Source organism: Hylobates moloch, unplaced genomic scaffold (assembly GCF_009828535.3).
Source record: "Hylobates moloch isolate HMO894 unplaced genomic scaffold, HMol_V3 SCAFFOLD_1, whole genome shotgun sequence".
In the NCBI taxonomy this organism is placed as follows: domain Eukaryota; kingdom Metazoa; phylum Chordata; class Mammalia; order Primates; family Hylobatidae; genus Hylobates; species Hylobates moloch.
The window spans coordinates 198,240,241-198,260,763 of NW_026652276.1; the positions used below are offsets into that span (position 1 = coordinate 198,240,241).

Below are 20,523 nucleotides of genomic sequence, written 5' to 3' on the forward strand. Positions count from 1 at the left end.
GGTTTGTTACATATGTATACATGTGCCATGTTTGTGTGCTGCACCCATTAACTCATCAGAAAGCAAAAAATATTTCAAGTGTGTTTAAAATAATTGAGTAAAAAAAAAAAAGAACTCAATTAAGATAGGAAATAATAAAGGTGGAAATGAAATAAAAATTTTAAAATGTAGTTGACCAATAAACCCAAAAGCTGATTATTTGAAAATATTAACAAAATTAATAAATCTCTACCTAGATTATCAGGATTAAAAGAGCCTCACATTTGTAACTCTGTGACATTAGACTGAGGTCTGTAAACTTTAGGTTGGTGGGCCAAATCCAGGCAACACCTGTTTTTGTAAATAAAGTTCTATTGTACCAAAGCCACATTCATTCATTTATGTACTGTATATAGCTGCTTTTGTGCTATAACAGCAGAGTTAAGAAATTTTGACAGAGACCACATGTCTTGCAAAGTCTAAAATATTTACTATCTGGACCTTTACAAAAAAATGTTTGCTGACCTCTTAACTAGAGGAAACCCAGTATGCAAGTTCTTTTTAAAAAAATGATTCTATTTCCCAGGGAAATAAGAAGCATGGCCATTATTTTAAGAATGAGATGTGGAGGTCTCAGAAGTTTGAGGAAAGAGCAGCGCAAAATAGTTATCTGGTAAAAAGGTTACTGAATGTATCAGAGAAATGTAATAAGTGTATCAGAGAAATGTAATAAGTGTACCAGAGAAATGTAGTAAGAGTGACAAAGAGCACTAAACACATCACTTAAGGATAGTGGCAAGATGGAACAAGTAAGCATGCTTCTCTTTGAAAGATACTTACATCCTTAAAATAGATTATTTGTGTTCCAGAGTTGGTTCTAAAGATGTAGGAGCATTTTCTAATTCAGATTAAGTTAAAATTAAACACCAACTAATTTTAAAAAAGGTTTACTACTTTCAAGTGCATAGAATTAAAACTCAGTTGACAACATTTGTATCTGTGGTTCAGGGAAGTCTCTAAGGGAGACTTACTTTAAATCCTCTTCTTGTTTGAAGAAGAGAAGAAAAATGATTTATACTGAGTTACGTGTTACAAAAGAATGGATATTCCGGAAGCAATAAATGCCTCCTTTCCCGCAAAAAGCACTGTAATCAGGTGAAATAATCAGAGTAGGAAGAGACTTACGCTCTAGATGAAATAACCAATTTTAAATTACATGAAAAATAATAATTCTATTGATACTTTACCCATAGAAATAACTTCACTAATCACAACAATGCTTCTGTACTTATTCTCAATCTGTAATCTAAAAATCACACTGTATTTATCATGGAAATAAAAAATCACCATTTTATGGACTTCTGTGACAAATCCTTTTGGAAAGCAAATATTTTATAAATTCACATCTTCACAGTTTGTCCTAATATTTGCGAGATGGTTTGGTTTTGTCAGAAGAAAAAAAATAGTGACCTACCCAGCCAATAGAAGAAATATCATTATCTTTAAGATGAACTGAGGTGGGCCGGGCACGGTGGCTCACGCTTGTAATCCCAGCACTTTGGGAGGCCGAGGCAGGCGGATCACGAGGTCAGAAGATCGAGACCACGGTGAAACCCCGTCTCTACTAAAAATACAAAAAAAAAAAATTAGCCGGGCGTGGTGGCGGGCGCCTGTAGTTCCAGCTACTCGGAGAGGCTGAGGCAGGAGAATGGCGTGAACCTGGGAGGCGGAGCTTGCAGTGAGCCGAGATGGTGCCACTGCACTCCAGCCTGGGCGACAGAGCGAGACTCCGTCTCAAAAAAAAAAAAAAGATGAACTGAGGTGAAAAAGACCATCATAAATAGATAATCTGATAGTATGTCATTTCCTGAGAGTGTTTTTTTATTTTTTAAAAAAGGAAACTAAAACTAAGATTTATTAAATGTTTTCTGTTTACCCAAGCACTGTGCTGGCTGGGAGTGAAACACCGTATGTGTTAAAAGAAGTACCTTTAGAACTTCTAAGACTCATTTAAATGAGGAAATATCAGCAAAAAAATATGCCTTGCTATTTAGCAGTTAGGTTAAAATATGGCCAATTCTCAAGAAAAGAATGATTGAAATCTTGTGGTTTTGGTATAAGCAAGAGCAGAAACTGCTACTAATTATAGATCCTTATAATGTTCTTCCTTTCCACAATTCTTTATCTTTGCTTTGTGTACTTCTCAAACAACTGTAGATCAACTGCATCTGTTTAAGTATGGCACTAAGTCAGGCAAGATTTAAATACTATATTCTCTGCTAAATTGGGCCTGCCTTTTTATTAACTTCACTTTAAAAATCTGAATATCATGTTTGATTTCAAAAAATAAATCTTACTTTAGATATGCTAAATGATATGTCAAATGCCATTCACTTTTATAACATTCCTAAGAATGTTATATAGTATGTATGTTCCCCAAAGTGTTTTACATAAAAAATTCCAATGTATTTTGTACTTTCAACACTAGTCTCTAATTTTTTGCTGTTTTAATTTGTATTTAAAATACTTTTCCTAAGGATTTAATCCACATTCAAAACTTTAACATTTTACCTTTATCCTTTGTATTCTCTCAGATACTTTCAAAATTAACAATTTCCTCATAATGTAACATAACAAAAAAATCCAATAAAAATCCTTATTATTTAATAATGGAGGGGGAAAAAAGAAATAAAAGAAAGCTCAATTTATGAACACTTTATAAATTCTGTACGATTCACTATGACAAATGAACACACTTTAAAAAATGTCAAGGTATTAGTTCTAACTTTAATTTTGAATGTGATTTACATACGATCAAGCCAAAAAATTACTTATACTTTACTGCCTAATCACAAATAATATAAACATAACAAATTGTATTTATAAGTCAAAGTAACAAACCACTTTTTAAAAAAAAATCTCCACATTGTCAAAATTTTTCCTATGGAATATTGGCAAAGAATGTAAAGTTATATTGTGCCGCAAATAGTTAAAAGCAATGATTTTTGGATGGTTCAATGAGATGTGTATATATAACTTAAAACAAATATTTGGATTATTTTCTCTGGAAAGTTAGCTTGCAGATGAAAAGAAGAAAACCGAATCCGCATACTGTAATAGCTGTCCTCTTCAAAATTCTACTATTCCATGTAGCTACTTCTTCCCTTAATTGTATATGAGTTGGATCATTTTCCCGTTCATTTTGCAACTAATATTTAGTATGGAAAAAGAAAAGAGTTACTGTACAATACATTAATAAAACATTTTGATTTAAAAAAATATCATAATATCCATGTTAATTCAATTCACTTGATTTAGACGTAGGCAACTCAAGATTCCCATGGAAGATTTAAAGTAAACATATATGTCTGAAAGACAGTCTTTCATTAGCATCCCATTACTGTAAATTATTAGTTTTACATTAAAAATACATAGTTTCATAGATGACCACATTTTAAAACGGTGTTTTTATGTCATGAGACAAAGTAACTTTAAAGTTTCTGTTTTACTTATAAGGAATGACAATTGATATTGATTTGCTTGTGCATTAAATATTAACATCTTACAAAAAAGTGAATCATTATTATAGCAAACCTAAAACATGAAATTTAGCAAAAACGAGAAGATCAGATGCTACTGGTAGAAACTTAATAATTTATTTAAATATACTTGCAGTAACAAATGTCAACAAAAACTTAAGTGGTTCTTTTAGTAATTCTCAGCAATGAAAGTATAGTACCCAGTCAGTTTATAAATTCCCACAGATACAAATTTCTTGCTTAAGAAGCTCCCTTCTCCTCTACCTACTGTGTGTGTGTGTGTGCTCAGTCTGTGTGTATCTGTGTTTGTGTGTTTCTGTGAGAGACAGAGAGAGAGAGAGAGAGAGAGAAGGGGGAAGTGAGAGAGAGAGAAAACGCTTAAAGAGGGAGGGCTGAGAGGAGAGGGATGGCTTTTGGGGGTGGGGCAGGAGAGAAAATAAGCAGAAACCAAAGATCCTTGAAAGATAAAAAGAATCAGGCACATTTATAGAGTGATATTTACTAGAAACATCCTGTGCTGGAGTGATGACATAAATACTTTCAACATCAGCAGGAATAATGAATTCCAAATTCTACAGTGTAAATATTTAATTAAAAAGCTTGCAAAATTAATTTTAAATTTATAGCAGAAAACCAGACTCCAATGCCAATCTCATTAATACCATATTCTTGGTCTAACTTCCAAATGGCTTCATTCAGCAACAGATTCCTTTTTGACACTGATGCTCCATTTACTGAATCCTGAGACAGTCATTCCTTTTATTAACCAATTACTTAGAATGACCCTTTCTGACAGGAGCCTGTCAGTGTGTTGGCTTGAAAGAGAGTGATGTGGTGTTAAAGTCTAGTCTTGACCTCTCCCACCCTCTCTCTTTGTTACCTCCATACACTTATCTGTGATAACTCATGTTTCTTAAAAAAAAAAATCCCTTCAATTATTATTGGTAAACTCTGAAATAATACAAGCTTAACAGGCATGATGGTGTATTTCCAAATCTGGAAGCCTTCATAATTCCCTAAATCAAATCTCATTATGATGATTACTACTTGTACAAGACTAATCTGGAAAAACCAACCCACTAGCTTGCTCCAAAATTAAGACTTTCTTGCCCAAAGAACTGTATTTGCCATTATTATAAACTAATACATGTTTTCAAGGGTAGTTCTTATATAGAAATGCATAAATTCTAAATAGAGAAGGGTCACAGGAAAAAGGTCTTCTATTTAGCTAAAGAACAATGAAAATTCTCTTAACAGGTATGCATTATTAAAATAAATATTATGGTACCTGGTTGAATTGTGTATACTTTAGAGTCAGTCAGTTTCTATAGCAAAGTTTCTTAATTTCACTCATTTAACAAAAATATGGTTTTCTAATTTCATTTTAATTCTATACACACACCCTTACCCCTCACCCCCATGTTTTTAGTTCATCTTGGAGAAACCAAATTAGTAAATAACCCTGAAGCAAATATGTTTTAGGAAATTTCCTACACTAAACATTAAAGGCTGATGTGTTGCAAGAAGTATCTTTATACATATGCTTCTAAACTTCCCTGGGATACCCATGAAAAATAGCATGTTTAAGTAGAATCAGTTCCTTTCCTTTGATTCTTCTAGATGAGATATAATTTTTGGGTCGTCAGCAAGTTCAGGATGTAGCTTGTGTAGCACAGGTGCCTGACATATAGCAGGCAGTCTTATGTTTGTTGAATGAATAAATGTCAGAGACAATACAATTTCTAAGATGCCTTTTTTCTTTGGAAATAAATTATTTTCTACAAGAATTCTGAAACATAGTGCTCATTTCCCCATTTAAAATGCCCTTTCCCAGCTATTATTTTGTATAATAGAATTTGCTTCCCAACTTTCTTCTCACTTTAAAAGACTCCTTTTGGGCCGGGCGCAATGGCGCACACCTGTAATCTCAGCACACTCGGAGGCCGAGGCAGGCGGATCACTTGACATCAGGAGTTTGAGACCAGCCTGGCCAAAATGGTGAAACCTCATCTCTACTAAAAATACAAAAATTAGCTGTGTGTGGTGGTGCATGCCTGTAGTCCCAGCTACTCAGGAGGCTGAGGCAGGAGAACTGCTTGAATCTGGAAGGCAGAGGTTGCAGTCAGCCAAGATCGCACCACTGCACTCCAGCCTGGGCAATGGAATGAGACTCAGTATCAAAAAAGAAAAAAAAAAGACTCCTTTTAACACATTAATAGCTAGAATGACAATTTATTAATACTTGGAACATGTATAAAATCTATTTTGAAGAAAAGAATTTTTTTGATAAAATATTAATGAAAATGTTCAATGAATTTATGGGTTGAGGCTATATAAATAATGTATAATCTAACCTTCAAATCAGATATTTCACAGAAGCTTTATAGACATCAAATTTATTTATTAAACAGATAAAGAGCTCAGAAGTGAGCTCTTTGGTCGACTGGAAGTGTTTTTCTTTATTATCCATCTCCAACAAAGGTTCCCATTCCAACAGCTTAGATTTTGTTATAGCCAATTTTTTTAAAGTAGAAAAATCATCTGTCCTTAAATACAGATATATATTTTTTATATATTGTAAAAAACCAGAACCAAAGAAGTCCATACTCTTTAGAAAACAGTTAAATTATAAAAATATTACAGAGAGTCTGAACAATTACAGGGGTATTTCATCCACAATCGTGTCTCTTTAACAGAACCAATAAATACTTCATTTATTTTATCTGTAAATTTACATGTAAGTAATAACGTACAAATATAATTTCATATCTTTAGCTGATATTGAATTTTCATTATTTTTTCAACTGCCTATTATTATAACAATTGGTATAGCATAATTTATTAAGTTATTATTCTAGTATAGAATACTTATAGTACATATAATTTGGGATAAAATACTATCAAAAGATACAAATTTTTAATAGTACTTGGCACATCCTGTCAAACTGTTTTTGAAAGGGCTTGTGTTCTCACATAAGAATATCAGTTTGGTGAACTCTAACTAGAAATTGGTAGTGATACATTTTTTCCCTGCTAATTGAAAAGATAAAAATGACATATTCTTCTTTTAGTATGCATTTCTTTAATGGCCAACAAAGTCTGTTTCCTATGTATATTTCTTCCTTTGGAAACTGTCCTTTTTCCCACTTGTCTAAGTGTTCCATTTGTTGCTCTTACCAGAATTGCTTCATTGTCTAACACCTTTTGCTGTAAATCATTTCCCTTCATTTTTCCCCTCCTTTTAATGTTAAATACATACCTTTTGAATTAGGTCTTTTAGTTTGCAGACCTCTTCACTCAAATCTTCAACATTATTAACTAATTCTTCACAAACTGAAGTAAAATTCTGGGGAGAAGCCCATTCCAGTGTTATCTGTTAATATTTTCAAAAGTTCAACATTAAATAATGGAAATAACTTTCTACAACTTCATATCCACAAAGATTATACAACATTCTTAAACATTAGATTATATAATTGAAAGGCATTTTTTTGTTTAGGATAAATACTGACACCAAAAATAAGTAATTTTATAAAACTATAATCAAATGGGCTTGCCAAATGCATTTCCTGAATATATGTATATATAACTTTCTATATGGAGATTAATATTAGTAATAACATTTATGATGAACAAATCAGTTCATGAAGGTTTTAAAAATGATGATTCTCATATTAATTGATGTTATATAAAAATCACTGGAAAACAAGTGCATTAAAAAATTTTCACTAAGACAAACAGCTAAAACCTAATCACATGAAATAAGCTGCTTTTGCAGGCCACTTACACTTTTTCTTTCTTTTTTTTGAGAAAGTGTCTTGTTCCACTGCCCAGGCTGGAGTGCAGTGGTGCAATCATGGCTCACTGCTGCCTCAACCTCTTGGGCTCAAGTGATCCTCTTGCCTCAGCCTCCTGAATAGCTAGGACCACAGGTGCATGCCATCATGCCCAGCTAATTTTCAGCTAGGACTAGAGGCACATGCTATCATGCGCAGCTAATTTTTAAAAATTCTTTGTAGAGACAGGGTCTCACCATGTTGCTTAGGCTGGTCTCAAACTCCTGGCCTCAGGCAATTCTCCCACCTGGGCCTCCCAAAGTGTTGGGATGACAGATATGAGCCACCATGCCCGGCCACTTACACTCTTCCTATTCTAAATTTATTAAAAAATATTTTACTGATACGCTTTTTAAATAACACACTGTTTTGTTTCCATTTTCACTTGGGTCTCCTGTCACTATATTTTAAACAAGAACACATGGTAAATTCAATACATGGATCAGTTTAATTTTTGGTCTGACTTGTTTTCTTTTCTTGAGGGCAAGAATACAAAGTTTTAAAATTAGTATGTAAAGGAGTAATATTAAACAAATTGACTTATTTAGATCTTATGTGATTTTGCAGAACAAACGATATAATTTCAGCAAATCCGTACTATTTATTGAATTATTATGAACTTATCTGGAATGTTCTTCAGTGTTCATACTTTTCTTCACTTAATAACTTTTGTAGAATACCTTTTGAGAATTTACAGGTAACTCAGTAATAACATTCTGTACAGCTGTTATTAAATGGCCACACTGTTTATTTAATTTGAGAAGAAAGTTGAGGAACTCATCACCACTAAAGAAAGGAAAGAAACAAACAAGCAGGAATTACTAATAAGAGCAATTTATTTCATTCTACTAAGCTAGTTACTGAAAACCTAGTCATAAAATTAGATTCTTCCAAAAGAATTCATGGAATAGCTAATACAGATTAGGTACTGAAACAGGCACTGATTATAAAAGAAAAACAAACCTCCAATCCTGAGGATCTTAAAGTTCAGGATAAGATGCAGATACACAATTACAGCTTTATTATTCACAGGAACACATGAAGGAGGAAGATAAAATAACCAATATTTGAGTAGCTACTATGTGAAGACACTGCACTAGTTATTTTACATTTGTTATTTCTTTTGATTTTTCCTAACAAGCCCTATAGGATAGATGTTGTTAATACTATTTTATAGTGGAGACATCTAAAATTCAGGGGGAATGAATTTAATATCACATGAGAAGGAGGGAGTAGGGAATTAGAAATGCTTTACAGAGATAATACTTGAATTGAGACTGTGGTTGAAGAAAAAGTTTGCCAAGTAGGTAAGGAAGAGATTCTGGATAAAGAGAATAGCAGGTGCAAGAGTACAGGGGTAAAGGTCATTAAGGTGTAATTAAAACACAAATTATTGAAAAGTAGTAAGAGAAAAGGCTGGATATAACCATTTATTAAAAGAACTTTTGTGTCAGCATAAGGAATTGAATTTTACCTTTCTGATGATGTAGAGTTACTAAGAGATTTTTAACAGGAAATTTGAATATTAGACTTTTAGACTTTTAAATGAGAATGTTTATTTGGAGAGTGGTGTGGATAAAAGGAACACAAAAATAGAAGCAGAATAATTAGGCAACTAACAGAGAAATGCATCCAAGAGATGATGAAGGAAAACTTAAACTAAGGATCTGGCAGTGGCAGTCTTACTGTGGGAAGGAGGTAGAGCAATGGCTTGAGAAACCTTTAGGAGAATAAACTGAAAAACTTGGTGATGGATTGTACGTAATGGAAGAATCTACGATGATTCTCAGTTTTTTTTGGTTTCTATGGAAGGCAGTGCGGCCAAGCAAGGAATTGAATTTGGTGGTGCATGGTGGGGAAAACAGTGGGATAAAAGAAAACATTATGGCATAATAATTAAGAACACAGGCTCTTGAGTCAAGAGTCAATGTGAGTTTGGATTCAGCTTCCACACTTATTAGCTTTAGAATTTTGGGCAAGAATAATCTTTTTGTTTTTTTTTTTTTTTTTTGGAGATGGAGTCTTGCTCTGTCACCCAGGCTGGAGTGCAGTGGTGCAATCTCGGCTCACTGCAAGCTCCGCCTCCCAGGTTCACGCCATTCTCCTGCCTCAGCCTCCCCAGTAGCTGGGACTACAGGCACCCGCCACCACGCCCAGCTAATTTTTTATATTTTTAGTAGAGATGGGGTTTCTCCGTGTCAGCCAGGATGGTCTGGATCTCCTGACCTCGTGATCCGCCTGCCTCGGCCTCCCAAAGTGCTGGGATTACAGGCGTGAGCCACCGTGCCCAGCCAAGAATAATCTTAAGCCAAATGTTTCCATATCTCTAGAATGGAAACAGTAGGACTCAAGAAGACAATGTACATAAAGTACCTAGGATTGTGCCTAGTACATAGCTGGTGTTCAAGCAAACATAATTATGATGACTGCAATGGTGAGGAGACATGCGAGTGGCAACAACCAGTAAGTGGTAGAAAATGGGGGTCTTGCAAGGGTATTTATTCTGGGCTCTAAAGACTCATGAAGATAGATACAATTCAGAGTTGGTGAACCTCAATGGGAAAAATATACATCTTTATTTTCACTAACCTCTAACCAAGATTCAGTCTTTCCTTCAGTTGTGAAGGTAGCACAAACACAGTAGTATTAGAGATGTCTCCAACAGAAATCAAAACTATGATCATGAAGAAGACCATAGGACATATCATGAAGAAGGGAGTGTTGATAGGGGTGGAACAGAAAAGCCACTAAAGGAAATGTAGCCTGAGAAGTAGAAGAAAATCAGTAGTTAAGAGTTGTTATGAATGGCAATGAAGGGGATGGATTCAAAGGAGAAAAGATTAAGCACATTAAGTATACTGATTTTGGCAATGAGAAAACACTGGTGACTAGATTAGCTTCAGTGGCAGAAGCCAATTTACAGTAGAAACAACCAAGAAACTTAACCCAACAGAAAAGTTGGTCAAGGCTATTTGAACAGAGAATTCAGAGAAAAAGAAAGAAACAAAATTTGAATGGATAAGAAATATGGGAATACAATAACCATAAGATGCCACATCCTAGCAGAATGACAAAAATTAAGTAGATCATTAATATCAAGAGTTGACAAGTGTATTAGATGACCTTTCTGGGGAGTCCTTTAACTGTATCTACTGAAATAAAAATACAATAAAAACTACTATTATTGGACCAAAGGTAATTTTGTGTGTGTGTGTGTGTGTGTGTGTGTGTGTGTGTGTGTATGTGTGTGTGTGTGTGTGAGAGACAGAGTCTTGCTCTGTTGCTCAGGCTGGAGTGCAGTGGTGCGAGGCTCACTGTAACCTCTGCTCCTGGGTTCAAGTGATTCTCGTGCCTCAGCCACCTGAGTAGTTGGGATTACAGGTGTGCACCACCACGCCCAGCTAATTTTTGTATTTTTAGTAGAGATGGGGTTTCTCCGTGTCAGCCAGGATGGTCTGGATCTCCTGACCTCGTGATCCGCCTGCCTCATCCTCCCAAAGTGCTAAGATTATAGGCGTGAGCCACCATCCTAGCCCCCAAAGGATACTTCTAAGCCCGTACAGAAATTCTTATTTGTAGAAGTTTTGACTACATACTATACAAAGTTTCTTACACTATTTCTAGAAGGAAAGGTTATGAAAAGCAAGCAATGTCAGCCTCCAGTGAAAATAATAGCAAACTTCTAAGATACATTACTGGGATGTATATAGTATTTTCATTTAAGAGAAGTCTATTCTCTTAGCTATTAGGCTGAAAAAAATGAACGATTTCACTTTAACAGTTTTATAAAATATAAACTTTATATACATAATACATATAATCAAGTGACTTAGAATAAAAAGTACCTGATGGTTGCTTTCAACAAGCAAACCTAAAATTAAAAAATGTAGGAAAACTCTTGTTCTATTTAGCAATAAGTATTCATAGAACCATTTTCAAAAAAGATGTAATTCTTCTTTATTCTATTTTCTTTCTGATCTTTACTCTAGAAAACACAGAACTTAGGGTATATGACACATTTCTGCCAAAGCAACAGCAGTGATTACTTGTATTTTGTTTCCATGTACTATTTATATAAGTACACTTGTAACTTAGATTTCAGTGTTCTTTAAATATTCAAATTTTATTTATCAAGAAAAAGAATAACTACTGAATGAGTAATTCACTAATGACATATATATTTAATTTATGACCTCAAGGAAATTAAGATCCATTGAGAATTATCATTTGAAGTATCAACTGATAGCAGGTATGTAATTTTAGACAGGTGATTCACAAATATATATGCAGAATATAAATTTATCAGCTCTTAAGATAGTAAGACTGAGTTCAAAATAAGCAAATTTTATTACTAGCAAAATTAGTCTTAATGAATGAAAGGAAAATATATACCTTTCTTGTGACATATAATTTTCAGAGACACTGAATATGGATGGACAAGTTGTACAAAACAAAACTCTACAGTGTGTCATTTACACTATGTGAATGGTGCCTCTCCATCACAGCTGTACAGTATACAACCTACACAACTTTATATGGCAGGCCTGATAACTTTGTGCTTATTTAAAAAATTCAAAATAAGCAGATATGACATAGGTACAGTAGACTGCATTATTTGATCAAATTCTCATGTCTTTTCTACTGAGCTAACTAGTACCAGTCCCCCGATCCCTGTCAGGGGACTATAATTCATGCCCCAGTGACATGAGGCCTGACCACATGACTTGCTTTAGCAAATAAAATATGATTGGAAGTTACTGTGTAACTTTTGAACAGAAGCTTCAAGAGCCACTGAATGATCCTGCCGTCTCTCTCTTCCCTTTCCCATGAGAGCAGTATGTCCCAGGTTGAGACTGTTCCTCCAGCCTACTCTCAGAATGACAAGATCACCGTTGCTGACCCATGATATAGATGATCAGGAAATTAAGTCTGTTGTTATAAGTGACTGACATTTAGAAATTATTTGTTACTACAGCATAACATAGTATAAGCGAACTAAAACAACAGGCCATTTAAAAAATTTGAAGTCAAGTACTAAGATACAATTTACACTTTAAATAAAGGTATTATAAGCAAAGGTATTATGTGCTCACTGTAGAATATCTGAAAAAAATTAAAATCATCAACAATCTTACTACTCACAGACAATTGACTGGTACTATTTTCTCTCAGAATATTTTCTTAAAATACACATTTTCTTCCAGTGTTTTTCCTATGGATATATATAACTGACATTGTGCTTCACATGACCTTTTATATTGTGCCTTTTATAATTATCATGAGTATTTTCCCATGACATTAAGTTTCAAAATAATTTTAATGATAAAACAATAATTATATTGATGCAATGGAATTTAACCATTTTCCTGATGTTCAGTATTTAGGGTTTCCAATTTTAGAATGTCTATAAATAACAGGGGTGAACAATACACTTTTACATAACATCTTAACAACTATATAGATTTTTTTGGGATGGAGCAGTTTCCTTGATGGACATAGTTTTGAGATGCTTCTGACACCTTCAAGTGGATGTCAGTTAGCTCAAAGAGTCTAAACAGGAACACTTAAAAATTTCAAATGTGAATGAAAATTTATTATTTCTGTTCAAAATATCTAAAATTAGCAACAGAATGGATATTAACATTTTAAATTGCACTCTTTATTTTTTTAAGAGAGTCTTGCTATGTTGCCGAGGCTGGCCTTGAACTCCTGGGTTCAAGTTATACTCCTGTCTCAGCCTCTCAAGTAGAAGGGACTACAGGCACACCCCACTGCATTGGCTTTAAATTGCATACTTTAATTCTGCAAACATACTAAGGCAGGAAAAAGTAAATGCAGTGTGTGTATGCATTGTTGTAACAGATTATTTTAGAAGATTTTGACACATAGAAGAAAACTATCTTAAATCAGTAAATTGTTGAAGTCACATTACCAGGAGATTATAATCAATCAGTTCAACTTTTCCTGCTGTTAGTTTTCTTATGACTTAATGACTAATTTCTTCTTTAAAGAATGACTTTGAACAAATGGCAAGTAAAATCTTTTCCATAACAGCGTGTAAACAAAGTCTGTGATTTAATAACAAGGTCAAATTCCTGGAATATATGTCTGCCAGTTTTATTTTTTTTAAAAAATTCAGTAGCTTTTAATAAGTGAACCATTCAGGATTCTGCACATTCTTTACATTTATTAAATCCCATAAAGTAAATTCATATAGGCAACCCTGCCATCATACAAATAAGTTATATAAAAACATTTAATTTGCAAGTCAGTCATTTAGAACTTAGAATATTCCTTCATAGAAACAATAATGAAAAAAAGCAAGAAAATGAACAATGATATTTAAGAAGGTGTGCTGATTTTTAAGTCCTCTCAATTGAAATCTTTCACAATGCATTTAAATATTTAAGAGCTATTATGTTATTCTGAAACAATGATGAGGCATTATTTTAAATATAGATCTTGCTGTAATATGGAGATATATTAAGGAAGAAGAATGGACAAATGGGAATAGGGAATTTTAATATGGGGAATGTTTATAATTTAAGCTGTGTAATAAAGTTTTTAAGAAATTAGGATCATCTATATTATTTCCTGGAATACTTCTCTGAACTCCAAAATAATGTGGAAATCTATTGTTTGTATGTTTAATTAATGTTTATCATAATTACAATATTAGTTTTAGTCTACTAGTGATAATACCATTGCATTTGCAAGTATAGGATATAATTCATTAACTCATTTATCCACATATTCAATAAAATTTGTCTACACAGTCATGTCCCAGGCAATGGATAACATGGTTAATATATACACCAAGCTCCTTAGGTCATTCTGATAACTTAGCCAGGTAAGGGAACCACTAGCATAAATCATGGTTACGAACCATAATACGTTTTAAAAGCATATATGTAGAAACCAAGTCTCTACTAACATGTAAGGTACTTTTATGTTAGATATATAATCCTCATTTGTAAAATTATTTTAGGGAAAAAATCAAACTGGAATACATTGAAATAAAAAACAGTATTTGTATTAGTAGAAAAATAAAATGATCGTGATACTCTTAAATCAACTAAAAAAAGAAAACTTAGAAAATAATACTAAGCTGGTATTAAAAGTAAGATTAGAGGAAATTGAGGAAATAGAAAAATATTTGTGAAGATTTCTTACAGGGAACTTGTATGTACTTTTAAAAGCTCTAGAGGCAAAAAATTTGATTTGTCCTCTGTACAGGTATTATTCCTATTCTTAGCCCCTGTGATAATGGTTACTTTCGGACTCATATGAAACTAAAAGAAGAAAGGAAGAGAGTTTCCTAAGCAATAAAAGAACAGAAAAATTGAGTTAAAAGAAGCTTACATAAGCAAGAGACTGGGTAAAATGTAATTAACCGGACCAAGTGCAATGAGAGGTAGAAAGTGGGGAAAAACATTTGGTGCACAAATCCTCAAAGTTGGGGAGAGAAAACCATTGTAAAAGAAAAAAGAATTTCATAGGCTGGTTATAAGGTGGTGTTGCTAAGTGACATAATTTCAAAATTATCTAGTTGGTGGAATGAAAACAATTATTATAGGTTATTTCGGATTATAAAATCTAGGTGAAAATTACTGAAAAGACAATCATATAATCAAAAAGGTGGAAGAGGCCTTACAGGGTTTGTATTCTATGCTATGGTTAAATTCTTTCCATAAGCAAAAATCTCTAGAAGTAGGTATTATATACAATAAAACTGTTATCTTATTTATTCCAGACATTATATATCTATTAATGTAGCCTAACAGTGCAAGCTTTCCATAACTAGTCATGTGACACTGTTAACCTAAACTAAATTAATAATAAGCTTAAAAACTCTTAATGATTCTTCATGTATATTAAGTCCCATCCTATAGTAATACAGTTAATCTTAGACTTTCCATTTATCCTTATTAAAGTTAACTCTATTAATTTTGGGGGGATTTGCTTCAACATGCCAAAGCCTTTAAAATCTTAATTCTCTGTATCTCCATCTAGCCACCAGTCACATGTAGCTACCGAACCCTTGAAATCACCCAGTGTATATTCTCTGACCATAACAGAATCAAACTGGAAATTGATAACAGAAAAATCTCCAAACATGTGGACATTAAACACCATACACCATGGGTTGTTTAGATAATCCATGGGTCAAAGAGGAAGTCTCAAAGAAAATAAAAATATACATAGAAGTGAATGAAAATGATCACACAATGTATCACAATTTGTGGAATGCAACTAAAGCAGTGCTGAGAGGGAAATGTAAAAGACTAAATGTTTACATAAGAAAAAAAGTCTCAAAAATGATCTAGATTTCTGCCTCAAGAATCTAGAAAAAGAGCAAAATAAATTCAAAGTGAGCAGAAGGAAGAAAATAGTAAGAATAACAGCAGAAATCAATGACACTAAAAGCAAAAACAATAGAGAAAAGTTACTGAAACAATAAGAGCAGGTTCTTTGAAAAAAAATGCATAAACCTCTAGCAAGACTAACAGAGATAAAAAGAGAAAAGACAGAAATCACCAATATAAAGAATGAAAAGGGGTATTATAACAGATCCCACAGCCATCCAAAGAGTAGCTGGAAATACTAGGGGCAACTTTTGGCTTGATAAATTAGAAAAAATGAACTAAGTCCTTGAAAAACCACACATTACCAAAACTCAGCTAAAGTAAAACAGATATAACTTGAATAATCCTATGACCATTAAATAAATCAAATTGTAATTTAAAAGCTTCCCCCACAAAATATCCAGGTTCAGATGGTTTCACTGGAGAAATCTACAGAATGTTTAAAGAAAAGTTAATGTCAATTCTACACAATCTCTTACAGAAAATAAAAGGAGAGGGAATACATTTCAATTCATTTTGTGAGGCCAGTATTGTCCTGATACCAAAACCAGACAAAATACAAAACAGAAACTTACAGAGCAATATTTATCATGAGCTTAGATACAAAAATTCTTAGCAAAATACTGGCAAATCAAATCCAACAATGCATAAAAAGAATAATAACCCACAACCATATGGGATGAATCCAGGTATGCAAGGTTGGTTCAATAGTTAAAAATCTAACAAAGTAACCATATCAACAGGCTAAAGAAAAAAGTCATATGGTCCTATCAGTTGGGATAGAAAAAGCATTTGAAAAAATTCCACAACCATTCATGATAAAAACTTTTAGAAAAATGAATAGCGCATAACTTCCCCAATCTCATAAAGAGAATCTACAAAAAACCTATAGCTAACATCACAGTTAATTAATAGTAAAAAAGTGCATGGTTTTCTTCTGAGATTGGGAAGAAGGCAAGAATGTCCACTATCTACAACTCTTATCCAACATAATACTGGAAGTCTTACCCACTGCCATGAGGGAAGAAAAAAGGTATACAAATGTGAAAGGAAAAAATTAACCTCTTTTTGCAGACTACATGATTATCTAAATAGGAAATCTCAAACAATCTACAAAAAGCCTCCTAGAACTAATAACTGAGTTCAGTAAGGTGGAAATGTACAGTCGAGACACAAAAATCAATTGCACATGGAAACAAATAAAAAGAGAAATACCATTGGCAATTGTGCCAAAGAAAATGAAATACATATAAATCTAATGAAATATGCATGAGATCTGTATGATGAAAATGACAAAATGCTGATGAAAGAAAACAAAGAAGGTCAGAAATGGTGGCTCGGGTTTGTAATCCCAGTACTTAGGGAGCCAAGGTGGGAGGATCACTTGAACCTAGGAGTTTGAGACCAACTGTGGCAACAAAGTGGAGACTCTGTTTCTACAAAAAATTTTAAAAATTAGCCAGGCATGGTGGTGCATGCCAGTGGTCTCCCCTACTCAGGAAGCTCAGGTGGGAGGATCACCTGAGCCCAGGAATTTGAGGTTGCAGTGAGCCCTCATTGTGCCATTGTTCTCCAACCTGGGTGACAGGGTGAGACCCGGTCTCAAAAAATATATTTTAAAAAAAGAAAACCTAAAACTTTTAGAGATATCTGTGTTTATGAATTAGTAGAATTAACATAGCTAAATGTCAATTATACCTAAATTAATCAATAGGATTCATGGAATTACCACCACAATCTCATAAAGGTTTTTTGTAGACATAGAAAAGCTTTATCTAAAATGTATATGGAAAGAAAAAGGCTCTAGCATAGCCAAGATGATTTTGAAAAAGAACAAAATGAGAGGAATCACTCTTTCTGATATTAAGGCTTACCATATAGTTACAGTAATCAAGACGTGGTACTTTCAGAGGGATAGACACATAAAGAACCCAGAATAGAGAACCCAGATTATACCCACACAAATATGCCCAATTAATTTTTGACATACAATCAAAAGCAATTCAATGGGGGAGGAACACCATTTTCAATAAACAGTGCTGGAGGAATTAGCCATCCCCAGGTGAAAAAAAAAATGAACCTCAGCCTAAACCTCATAACTTTACAAAAATGAACTCAAAATGTATCATGGACTTAACTGTAAAACTATAAAACTTCCAGGAAAAAAGCATAGGAGAAAATCTTTGAGACCTAATTTCTTAAACTGTTCTTTAACTTGATACTAAAAATATGCCAAAAGTACTGTTCTGTAAAGGGAAAATTTGGTAACTTAGACCTCATCAAAATAAAAGTTTTTGCTCTGTGAAAGACACCATTAAGAGGATGAAAAGAAAAATTACAGAGTTGGGAAAAATATTTACAAATCACATATCCAACAAAATATTTGAATGTAGATAACTCCCAAAACTCAACATTAAAAAACAATTAATCCAACATAAAATGGGCAAAAGATACTGTTAGAATTTCACCACAAAAAGTACACATACGGCAAATAAGATATAAAAGGCTGTTTGACATCATTAGCTATTAGTAAGTGCAAATAAAAACACAACAAGCTATTACTGTATACCCATCAGAAATGGCTAAAAAAAATCATGCTAACACCAAATGCTTGTGAGGATGGAGAGCAAACTGGATCACTCATACACTTGCTAGAAATGTAAAGTAGTACTGCCATTCTGGAAAACAGTTGGGCAGTTTTAAAATATACTAAATATGCAACCACCGTACAACCTAACAATTATCCTCTTTGGCATTTATCCCAGAGAAAGAAAATGTATTTTCTAACAGAATCTTGTAGATGAATGTTCATAGCAGTTTTATTTGGAATAGCTAAAAACTAAAATCTACTCAAATGTTCTTCAATGGATAAATGGTTAAACAAACTGTGGTATATACATACCATGGAATACTACTCAGCAATAAAAAGGAATTAACTATTGTACTGATACATGCAACAACTTTGATGAACCTCAAGAAAATTAGGATGATTGAAAAAAGTTAATCTCAAAAGGATATATACTGTATGATTCTATTTATATAATATTCATGAAATAACATCATTAAAAAGATGGAGAACAAATTATTGGCTGCTAGGAGTTGGGATGGGGAGAAGGTTAGATGTGGCTATAAAGGGTTATTATGAGAGAGCCCTGTGTTAAGTACATTGAACACGGAAGTAGTTACATGAAGCTATAAATGTGATAAAATTATATATATATACACACACAAATAAGTGCATAACACATGAAATATGAGTAAGCCTTATGGGTCGTACCAATGTAAATTTTCTGGTTTTGATATTGTCCTACAGTTACAAAAGATATTAATACTGGGCAAAACTAGGTGAAAAATGCATAGGACTTCCCTGTGTCTCTCTTTGAAATGTCCCAAGAATCTATATTTCAAAAAATTAAAAAAAATCATTTATTGCTCTATAATATATTAATAAAATCAAATATTATTTTCAAAATAGATTTGGGATTATTAACCATTGCTTGACAAGTTCATAATATTGGAAATGAAGTTTACATATTGGTAACATAATTTCTCATACAGTAAAGCTGAAAATAGAACTGAGCTACATGAGACATGTTTTCTTATTGCCCTAAGTGAAAATATTACTACTTTGAATTTTCAATTTAACCTCTAAAATGATTTTTAAAGGTATACTATAAAAAGCATGGGATTGTTTGTAAGGTTCAATTTAGCAAGACGCAATGAAAAAATAAAACAAAAATATTTCTATGTGAGTTAACAAGAAGACATATTGTTTGCTTCTTGGTAAATGACTTTATAAAAATTGACTTTACAAAACACATCTAATTTCAGAACATAGTATCTTCCAAAATCTATTACCCTTGGAAAATGATGGTATCAAGTAAAATGACTCAGACATTATGAAAATTAAACTAAAAAGAACAATTGGTTCTTAACACTATTAATAATGTAAACAAATAAGTTAATTTTACCTGATTTCCAACTTTGTCTCTTCAGATAGCTCTCCAAATTGCATCTCTTCTACCTGTAGTTCTTTAAGAGCAGCCAGAATTTTCTGCTGGTCTTTACTGGTAATTCCATTCTAAGCAGAAACAATTTTAAGGTACAGTAAGTTAGTTATACTTGAGTAATTTAAAACTCAAAATCGCTATTTTCTTGATGAATTCACATCTTGAAAAAATAGGCATCTATTGGAAAAATAACACATTTCTAAAAAATATATGTTTTTCTTATAACTGTGATTGATGTTAGTTACAGCATTAGAATATTGAGATATATAATAATTATAGTCAATTTTTTTTTGCAATACATAACTATGATGGACTCCCAAAACGAATTACTAGAACTTAATATGTAATATTTCAAAAAAACACAGTAAAACAAAATTTCCTTCAAATTTTTATTTAAAATATTATCAGTGATAAATGAGAATTAAGCCCTATCTTTGTTTGTATTCTACCTTTAGTGTTAAACTAAATTTTCTATACTGAATTTAGTTTTGTAGTATGCTTACTGATTTTTAGTGATATTAAAAATGTCAAGTTTCCAATGTGGTCATGCAGTCAGATCATTGCTTTTTACATATCCTATTTATCAAAGTGTCTCTAATACATCCTGCAGCTATATGTTATTAGATAATACTAGACTGCAAAATAAAAGGTCTCAGTTCTGAGAACCAAACAAAAGGCTTGGGAGACATGTGTTAATACCCATATACATAAAAAAACCATCTCTTATTTGTAAGTGCCCCATTTTACAAATCTATTTCACATTTGAAACTGAAGGATCACTTTTAGCTGAGAT

The 20,523-nt window shown here is 32.9% G+C and overlaps 1 protein-coding gene across 2 annotated transcripts in view; it reads right to left on the bottom strand.

Annotated features, from left to right (window-relative positions):
• Positions 1–2,746: 2,746 nt before the first annotated feature.
• The window catches only part of ASZ1 (ankyrin repeat, SAM and basic leucine zipper domain containing 1), a 64,210-nt gene continuing 46,433 nt past the window's right edge, over positions 2,747–20,523 (bottom strand). For both annotated transcript variants that reach the window (XM_058435698.1, XM_032753504.2), the window contains 4 exons: positions 19,692–19,801; positions 8,035–8,140; positions 6,778–6,891; positions 2,747–3,187 (listed from right to left, as the gene is read on the bottom strand). In XM_058435698.1, the coding sequence (XP_058291681.1) occupies positions 3,035–3,187; positions 6,778–6,891; positions 8,035–8,140; positions 19,692–19,801 (483 nt within the window). In that variant the 3' untranslated portion in view covers positions 2,747–3,034. The remainder of the gene's footprint in view (positions 3,188–6,777; positions 6,892–8,034; positions 8,141–19,691; positions 19,802–20,523) is intronic.